The sequence below is a fragment of the Sinocyclocheilus rhinocerous genome, unplaced genomic scaffold, assembly GCF_001515625.1.
Source record: "Sinocyclocheilus rhinocerous isolate Xijiao unplaced genomic scaffold, SAMN03320098_v1.1 scaffold1284, whole genome shotgun sequence".
Lineage (NCBI taxonomy): Eukaryota > Metazoa > Chordata > Actinopteri > Cypriniformes > Cyprinidae > Sinocyclocheilus > Sinocyclocheilus rhinocerous.
The window spans coordinates 173,132-182,418 of NW_015643573.1; the positions used below are offsets into that span (position 1 = coordinate 173,132).

Consider the following 9,287-nt stretch of genomic DNA (forward strand, 5'->3'; position numbering starts at 1 on the left):
CAGTTTGAAAGGAGCACAATTTGCTTTTTGGGTTAAAAGAATTTCTTAATATGAAATTCGAAGAGTATGACAATTAGATTAGACTCTGCAGAAATTGAAATCTACACGCTAATACACGCTATACTCATAGTCCCCAATGCTGATGTTAACATTAATCATTCGAGAATAAAGTATAACAATAATAATAATTTGAACGGTTTGATGTGAAATGAGCTAACTGATCTTTAGATTTAATCGCCATAAGTAGCGAGATTTATGGTAATGCCTTTTTTTCCTCAGTTGGTCAGAACAAATGTGGCAGACTTGTTACTTACTTGTTCAGATGGCAATATACGGTGAAAATTCTTATTTGGGTCATATTCCAAGACGCAGGCTAGAATCTGTGATAGCGAGTACAGTAAATATCCACACCGGTGCGGTGACTGACTGCCACACACATACACTTCAGAACATTAGATTCATCCGCGCTGGAGCACAACCCACGCAAGCTAGATAATTCCGCACACAGCTGCAATTCCAGGTTTTCAAACAGAGATGGCAACAAAGAGGCAAAACTTGGGATGGGCTCCAACCCAAGACTAAGACTTCACCACCACAGCAGAGAAGCTGGCCCTGGAGTTGAATAAAGGGAAGCCAGTGATGGAAGGGATCCAGGGAGGGACAGCCACTGACTCGAGAGCAAGAGAAACTGGCCTCTTCATACAAGGTACATTATTGCCATACTACTGCACATGGAATACAATAAAATATTTCGATTTTGTTATGTAGACTGTCTGACTTTGCCTTACCTTGCAGTGTCTGGTAACACACTTCTGGAGCCACCAGACTATGATCTGCCGGTGAGTACTCTTTATTAAAATCATAGGCTTGGCATGTCCTGTCAAAACTATCAATAGAATTTTTATTGAATATGGCAGAAGGAAGGCACATCTGCAGCAGTGGAGTGCACTTCTGCCGATGATGAGACTGTGTCGCTGGACTCCAGAAGGCTTGAGGTATCATGTCAATTTTGTGGAAATAGCTAAATTTGTTTAGTCTATAATGGATAAGAAGTCAGCGACGTGGTGCTAATAGAAAATATCATATTTGTAACAGGATCCAGACACTGTGCATCCTGGTAACATAGTGAGTATTGCCTGAAGTAAATCTACACACATCTTTACAGTAGAACAGCATGTGTGCATGTGTGGAGACTGTAGCTGCTCTGGAGAGCCCCTATGTTTTTGCTTATGCAATTGTGCTACATTGAGTGCTGGTAGCGCGACGTTCTGTTTATTTATTGAAACCCGAATAAAATCACCAGCAGCAGTCAAGCCGACCCCGTCCTCTTCCTTCTCAATCATTGACTTTGTTACAATCATTCATGAAATCTAGAGCATGCAGTAGATCAAGAGTAAAAATAGTGCTTAACATCCAGTTGATAGTCAAACATAACACATTTAACTCTTAACATACCATCAACATTACAATATGGTATTAGTAAAAACCTTTAGAAGTGTGGCAAGAAGAATTTGGCAATTTTGTAAAACACCAAGAATGTCAGAATATCTGTAAAACTGCAGCGATAGATTTTCAAACCTACCTTTTATCATGACTTCATGGTGGCTGAAATAAAGAAAACGATTTAAATGTAAATGTTAAATGCAATGCTTTATACTTTCAGAAGCTTAAAGTTAATCTTTCGGTTAAATGACTGCATTACACATAAAACAAGCCCTGACAATATGTAACTAAATTACATGCTTTAGCAAATTGCTGCCTACTGATTAAACATGAAGTTATTGTGCATGGGCTGTGAACTGAAGGCAGCAACATGAATAAAAAATTGCTGATGTGGACTTTAACCAGTCAGTATCTGTGTTATTGATCGTTCTCTGTGGTGTTCTGCGATATCACAAACAACGATAGACTAAATTTAAACTTACAAGTAAACAGAGGATTATGCAAACACACTGGCCAAATATGAGTTTCAAAAATATTCATAATCACATTTATTCCACAGAAAGCAAAGTACATGCAAATGTTGTACTGCATGTAATAACATGGATAAAATGTTACATGTAAATCTTGCATAAAAACATAAACCCCCTTAGGCTACAGTACAAGAGTGCTGTGATTAAACTACTACTTGCTATATTTGCACCATTGCATTTAAGGATCTTGAAAAAGCTATGAAGAAAGGCTGTTTTGGAACTCTGCAGTCCTTTCTAGATGGAAAGTGATATTGTATCAGATACTCACACTGGAGTTGCGTTGCTCAGAGCTAGAGCCAAGCATGCATACAGGGAAAGTAACACCACAGTCATAATGAGCTGTTCACTTGATCCAGGTTAGCTGAACTCAGCCAAAGGCACTGAAGCAGGGACTGCAGCGGCCCTTTATACTGGTGCTCTCGGTGGGTGGGTGGATGCAATGAATTTTCGAGTATGTGCAGTAATCTTTTGGTAAACATGACACAATTTACTGACAGAGCTGTCCAGAAAAGAGGAAAAGATTCCATCATTACAAAATCCTCACTTTAGATAATTAATCATTAACCGTATTAAGTAATAACTAAATAAATAAATATATAAATATCTTATTCCATTAATGGTAAGATTTTCCAAGGATCTTAAGTTTTTTTTTTTTTGTCTTTGGTTTTTGTATTTCTTTAGAACACACACACACAAACACACACAAACAACTGCAATTGAAATTACTAAATCTCCTGGAGATTGTATTAATTTACAAATGTAAGCTTTTCTGTAAGATCCAGAGTTATTATTTTGTTTTTTTTACTACATCGATAACAGTTTAGTGGCAAATTAAAAGTGAAAGTTTTTTATTTTTTTTTATTTAGCTATGTAAATTATTCAACCCATATTCAACGCAGTTGTTTTTAAGTCACTTATTTGTTAAAACACAATTAAGCCTTTAGAACTCTATAAGAAAACTGAATTAGCTGTTACACATACATGGAGGTTAAAAAAATTCTGTACAAAATTTGACTTTTGGGAGTTAGATAATTTTGTACATGAATGTTTAGAACCAATATGTTTTTTTTTTTGTTTTTTTTTATTTATTCTGAGAACTTTATGTTCTCAGAATCACTCAAATGTGTAAACTTTCTACAATAGTTTACTGATGCCTTTGTTGAACTTTTTTCAGAAAATTATGTTCTTTTCAGCAAAATGTCTTGCAGGTCATGACAGTCACAGTTTGCAATCAAATCTTTCATCCTTCATTCCGCTTTCATGTCACTATCAACTACTAAAGATAAGGATTGAGAAACACTAATTTGTTAATTAGTTGTTTGCTGTTCAGCATGAGGAAGAGGCTTGACTCAGTGTCTTGCATAATATGAAGACAATGGTTTTGAACATGGTGTTTAGTTTATTTTAAGCTAAACGATTTTACTGCTAAGCACAGACAAATCAAGATAAAGACAAAAACAAAATCTTCAAACGCATGATTAATAGAGATCTTAAACGTAATGCACAACCTTCTGAATAATACATGGTGATTATTCTTAAACAGTTGTTACAAGTTAAACGAGTTAAAAAGTTGTGCCCCAAATGACGCACTCTTCACTATGCACTTATACAATATTTTGTATACGTTTTTTTTTTTTTATTTTGCCATTCAACATCAGAGTCTGATATGCCCACCGCAACGTAAATAAAGCAGTGACAGCTGAATGCTTGAAGTGTCCAACTTTTCCACACTTTTTGGTAAATTAAGTGCATCATCTGGGTATTTAAGGTGCACTTTTTTTCTTTTTGTAATTTTAATTGTGAAAAACGGCATAGAATAGTGCATAAGTACGCAAATCGGGACGCACCTCTAGTTATCCCATAGATAGCACATTCAGTTATTGTACACTTTGTGTCATTATATCTTTAAAATGATCAAATATTAAGCCTTTTTAAAGTATAAAATATGCTTTTAATAAATCTAAAAGTCAAACAAATAGATCTAGAAATCTAGAAAGCCATACCTTTTTTTTTCAAACTAAATGAAAACATTACAATAACAGAGATTATAGAGATTAAACAACAAAGAGATTGTCATTTAAAACAAATTGGGTTTAAAAAATTTCAAATGATTAAATATCCTTAAATCAAATCTATATATATTTCTAGCTAGGATTTAACATTCTTAATACTACTTAGGTCATATAAGATATTTAATAGAATAGTTTAATCAAGCAAAGGTCAAACAAACCCAATCCACCCATTTTTATAAGGAACTGATATTTGAAGGTTACTGACAGCATGAAAACTTTGCTGTCTGATACTACAAGGTGGCCATCAGGGAGCACAGCAAGGCCTCTAGGGCTGCTCAGACCTTGGCTCACAATAGACTGACCAACACCTACAGAAGAATAAAGCACAATACAGTGCTGCTTTCCCCAGTCTGCAACCAGCACATCTCCATCTGCATCAATACAAATGCCCCAAGGATTCAAAAGGACAGGACCCATGCCAGAGCAGAAACCCAAGATACGAATGGTGTTCCACCCAGGTTCTAGCACCTTTATACAAGGTGCCCGTCCAGTTTCATTGCCCCTCTCAGAGACGGCTATCAAACCAGATGTCAAGCAATTTGCCACCAGGTAAGGCCTATGGAAGCCTGTAACAACTGTGCGCTCCATTTTAGCTCCTGTCTTAGGATCCAGCTTCAAGGCTGTTAAGGTTCCACGGCGGATATCTGCCACCAAAAACTCATCTTGCTGTGTCACAGTGACTCCTCTTGGAGCTTCCAGATCTTGCTGAGCACCTGCTGGCCCTGATGATCCTCCAAAAGTCTGCAGAAGGCGGCCATGCCGGCTAAACACCAGGAGTACACGTTCAGCAGCACAAGTAAGGGCTATTAAGCCCTTATTATTACCAGCGACATCAAAGAAGTTACAGCAATGTCTGGAAGTACCCTCACATGCTGGAGGAGAGATTTGTTGCACAACATTTCTCTGTAGATCAGTTATCTGCACACAGACATTTCCACAGTCCACCACAAACAGCTGCCCTTGAGGAGTGGCATGAACTCCACTGGGTAAGGTGAAGTCAGTGCGTCCTGATCCTTGCTTGCCAATTTTTTTGACCAGATGTCCAACTTTTAAAGTACTCTTCTCCTCCTCAACCAGAAATAGCCCGACATTTGGTCTCTCTCCACTTTTTTTTATCTTTCTTCTGCTCACATCTTGCTTGCTGCATAGCTTTTCCCTCTATAGCAGACATAGACAAAGATCTGCAAATTCTACTGGAAACCCCAGAGCAGCCTACTGTTGAATGGTCTTTTGATTCCCAGTTTTCAGAAACTTTAAGGCCTTGTTCTGAATTAGTACAGGGAGGACTCTCTGACAGGCAGCGGTTCATCTTTCTCTTTAAGTTCTCTCCTTTTCCATTAATCAAAGGACGACCCCTGGCAGAAAGGTCGGCTGTAGAGAGAGACCGTTTTTTTCTCCTTTCATAGACTCACTACAACTGCTTCCTGACCTGACAATGAAGGTGTAGCTTGAATCAACGCTATCTGCTGGAGAGGAAGGTTGTCTCAGTGTGATAGCTTGATTTAGCACCTCTGTAATCAGACTTAGCAGGTGGCATATTATCATTATAATATTGCAACATTCCTCCTCTGAATCCTTGACTTCCTTTATAGTGTTTGAGCCCATTCTCCAGGACAGGAAGGTTCTTTGCTAGAGACTGGGAGCAGGGTCATTTGATTTCTGTAGTCTTTAGAGATAGAGTGTTTTCTGACTCCATTTTGTCCAGTTACTGGCCACTTGTCTTCTGACTCTCCTTGGCTTGACACTGGATGGATAGCCAAAAACAGGTCATCTCCACGGATGTCAGAACCGGGTGATTCCAGGTCTTCATCCTGGGATGTCTCAGAATTGTCCCGTTTGCAACCGAAAAAAGTTATTGGTTTTGGGCATGGCAGTTTTACATCTCCCCCCAATGCATTCTCTTCAGTTGTTGATATACAAATCTTCCTGACAACACGAGAGGTTCCAGTATTTGTCCTGGACAATTCTTTGTCCATTCCACCTACAGCTCCTTTACATGGAGTATGCAGTTGTTCAGATACAGCCACATGGTTCTCATGTGGCAAATCTCCAGAATGGATAGCCCAGGTATCCAAAACTCAGGTTGTTCTCTTGCACAACAACCTCCCCAAAAGGTATGGAACTTGGCTGTTGGCAAGGCTGGAAATGGGCATTTTTTAGAGAGAGAGAGATCTCCTATGGTTGTATCAGCTCCCGAACACCTCTCAGTAACTGACTTTTATTGGGACCACTGCGACATCTACCCCACATGTGGATCTGTTCTCTCAGTTGGCCCATCTTTCTCTGCTGCCTGTCTACCAGAGACTGCCCTACCTGAACTGCGGCTGCATTCTCTCTTTTTATCTGTTGCATCTGTTGCTGGGTATCCCTATGTATTTGTTCCACTCTCTCCAGCAGGTAGCGTTCCTCTTTCTGAGCTCCAAGAATATCAGAATCCAAACCCTGGTTTACTCTGTCCACTTCTGCAGTTTGCCATTCCCTTAGCTGCTGGAGTTCCTGCTCACTCTGTGATCGGTCACATAGTGCCTGTGTTATCCAGGTAGGAAAGGAGCTCAGAGACTGGGAGGAGACCTCATGTTTCTCAAAGACTGAACTGGAAAGACGCACAGGGGTGCTGGACACTGTTTGGGATACAGTTGCTGGAAAGGGTCTCCTGTGGAAGTGTGACCCAAGCAGCATCACTCTATATTAGGGGGCTTTCTGAACTTCAGCTTCACTGATGATACCTGTTGGAAATAAATAAATAAATAAATTTGTAAAAAAAAAAAAAAAAATCTGGTAAAATTCTTGACAAAATACCACACACATACTGTGTCAAATAATAAATAGAACCCAGATGTATTGACTCTGCCAACATTTCTGCAAAACCTGACCATTTCTCTAAAAACCATTTCTGTTGCTCTGGGTACATTTCGCTGCACTTTTCATGACATGTAAACAAGAGTCACTATAAGCTATATCATTTATTCTCCTTTGCAGATGTGGGTTTATTATACAGCACAGGATCATGAAAATGTGTGCCTGTTAGTACAAAATGGTTGCAAAATGATATTGCATTGCTTGTAACGCATTTCACATACAAGTATACTACATCAGAAAAGCCATAGATATGGAAATCAAAATGTGTTAACTTACAAATTGTGCACTATGGTAAACAGTGTTTTGAGCTCATAACATAATATTGTGCCAGGAACCGTGCAAAAATATGCCTTTATGTGTTGATAATCTGCCCCGTAATCATAATTTGTGGGAACAGAAATAAAGGTATTTGGTGTTTTACTGCCACTAGTGTTTATTTAAACTGGAAACTGCAGTGAAATGTCTCTATAGACACCTTTTGCAATTTTGTATTCCTCTTATATGATACAAATAAGTTATTGTATGCCTTGGTTGCTTCGTTCCCTGCTGGTGTAATACAGACCTCTGTAGTGTCTTTTTTAGCAGAACACTAGTCTTCTGTTGAGTCACACACATTTTACTGATAACCACTGGGGGCAACTGAGAACTAGGACAGTCTCACAGAAGCCTTTAGCCTCCTGAGTTTGACAACTGATACCACAGGCATTAACCTACTTGGTAACATTTTGTGTGTTTACGGTCTCTGCAATGTCTATGAAATTTGAATACAGGACTTTCAGATATAATTTATCTTAATGGTCATGGAATCTTTCACGTTATCAGCCTGGTGCATTTACCCTGTCTGGCAAAAACAGGATTATTTCAGCAGTGAAAGGTGAAAATATAAAATTTACAGTGCCATTTTAGCAAAAAACTCTTCCTGAAAATGTCTGACCCCAGTAATTGGATGAAGGAGAATCCCCCAGTTCATTTACTGAACTAAATATTATTTTATGTTTTAGGTTTAATCTATAACAGATTAGATGTATTACATAAACAAGCAAAACAATCAAAGTGACATACTCTGCAACAGGTCACAACAATCAACAACAACAACAAAAACACATAGGAAAATTTGCTTGACTATTGGCCAGTGCAAAAAGGTACAAAAGAGACCTAAAAAATCCAAATAGTTTGTGTGTGTGGTCACTTGGGCCCTATCATGTTCATTCACATTAAAAATGAATGAGGGCTCAGGTTGCTAACTAAAGCTCTTGTATAGCATTAGAAATGTGAAATAAACATTAATTTGTATAATCAAAATCCAAATAAATCAAATTTTGAAAAGAGACTAGTGGATTTAAAATGAATAATGGTTTGGAGAAGAAATACAAAATAGGTTATGTTTGCAAAGATCCTATTGTGTATTTTTATGATTTTTTTTAGGTTAAATTGAAAAAGGCTTTACATCATTGTGCCTATACACAATGTATGTTTTAACATTCTTAATCCAAAAAGAGAAATAAATTAAATATTCAATATATAAGTTCATTAATAAACAGGCAATAATATAACCATATGCAATATATATACAATTGTTTTTATCAAAAGTATCTTCATGTTTTCTTTCATGCAGTAAGAAAGAGGGATCAACATCCTACCTGGGCACAGGTGTCTCATGCTCTGTGTTTACACAGAGAGCCCCTCCTTCATTTTTTCCAATCTCCCTTTTTTCCATTGGCTCATGCACTCTCCTCCCACATTCCTGTGAAGACTTCTCTGCATGTAGCCTACCCCTGAAGCAGGGAATTTCCATAGAGGATGCAAGGGAGGCAGTGCCTCCTCAAAAAATTAAATAACCCACAGTACAAAAATAACACACACATTATGAAATCTAACATTAAAAAAAGTGTATAAATAGTTTTTCTAAAGTTACACTGTCCACCAGAGTAACTCTTGCCGCCCTGAACCCATTGAGTTTCCTAAAATGTGTGGTGGGTAATTGAGAATGAATGGGGGAAAGTCAAATGAAAGGAGGCAATAATGTGTCCAACTTCAGCTGCGGCTGGATGTAACCGATCATCAAGATTTGCCACTTGTAGTCGGAGAAGGAGTTGAAAACAGTGCATCAAGTTGGACACTTTCTGCTTCCCACAGTGACACCCGTGCCATGTTTGCATACTTTATCATAGATGAAGTGGATTAGATGCAATATTTGTAAGATTTTGGGTGGATATAGAAAATTTCATTAGAAATAAAACAAATATTATATTTAAAGCTAAATATTTTTTTATATGCCTACATGTATGTATTGTTCCAATGAAAGTAATAATAATAATAATAAGAGGAACAACAATTATTTTACTTTTATTATTATTAAGGGAAAATTTCACATAGAGGAAAT

At 37.8% G+C, this 9,287-nt stretch overlaps 2 protein-coding genes across 2 annotated transcripts in view; both read right to left on the reverse strand.

Annotated features, from left to right (window-relative positions):
* Window positions 1-1,671, reverse strand: part of LOC107757412 (radixin-like) — a 69,487-nt gene extending 67,816 nt beyond the window's left edge. Inside the window, exon 1 of the mRNA XM_016574880.1 lies at window positions 1,583-1,671. The gene's annotated coding sequence lies outside the window, so the exon portion shown is untranslated. The remainder of the gene's footprint in view (window positions 1-1,582) is intronic.
* A 566-nt stretch (window positions 1,672-2,237) lies between these two features.
* Window positions 2,238-6,021, reverse strand: LOC107757410 (tripartite motif-containing protein 3-like). The gene is made up of 3 exons (XM_016574877.1): window positions 5,755-6,021; window positions 4,204-5,203; window positions 2,238-2,263 (listed from the first exon to the last, which is right to left on the reverse strand). The coding sequence occupies exons 1-3, from the start codon at window positions 6,019-6,021 to the stop codon at window positions 2,238-2,240; spliced, it is 1,293 nt and encodes a 430-aa protein (XP_016430363.1).
* Window positions 6,022-9,287: the final 3,266 nt, after the last annotated feature.

Excerpts from the sequence above, each read along its gene's own strand:
- LOC107757410 (XM_016574877.1), bottom strand. The coding sequence starts at position 6,021 with ATGGACAAAGAATTGTCCAGGACAAATACTGGAACCTCTCGTGTTGTC. Across the intron at positions 5,204-5,754 it reads AGTCAGAAGACAAGTGGCCA|AGGGAAAAGCTATGCAGCAA; the intron begins GTAACTGGACAA and ends TGTCTGCTATAG. Across the intron at positions 2,264-4,203 it reads TATAAAAATGGGTGGATTGG|CTCTGAGCAACGCAACTCCA; the intron begins GTTTGTTTGACC and ends GCTTGGCTCTAG.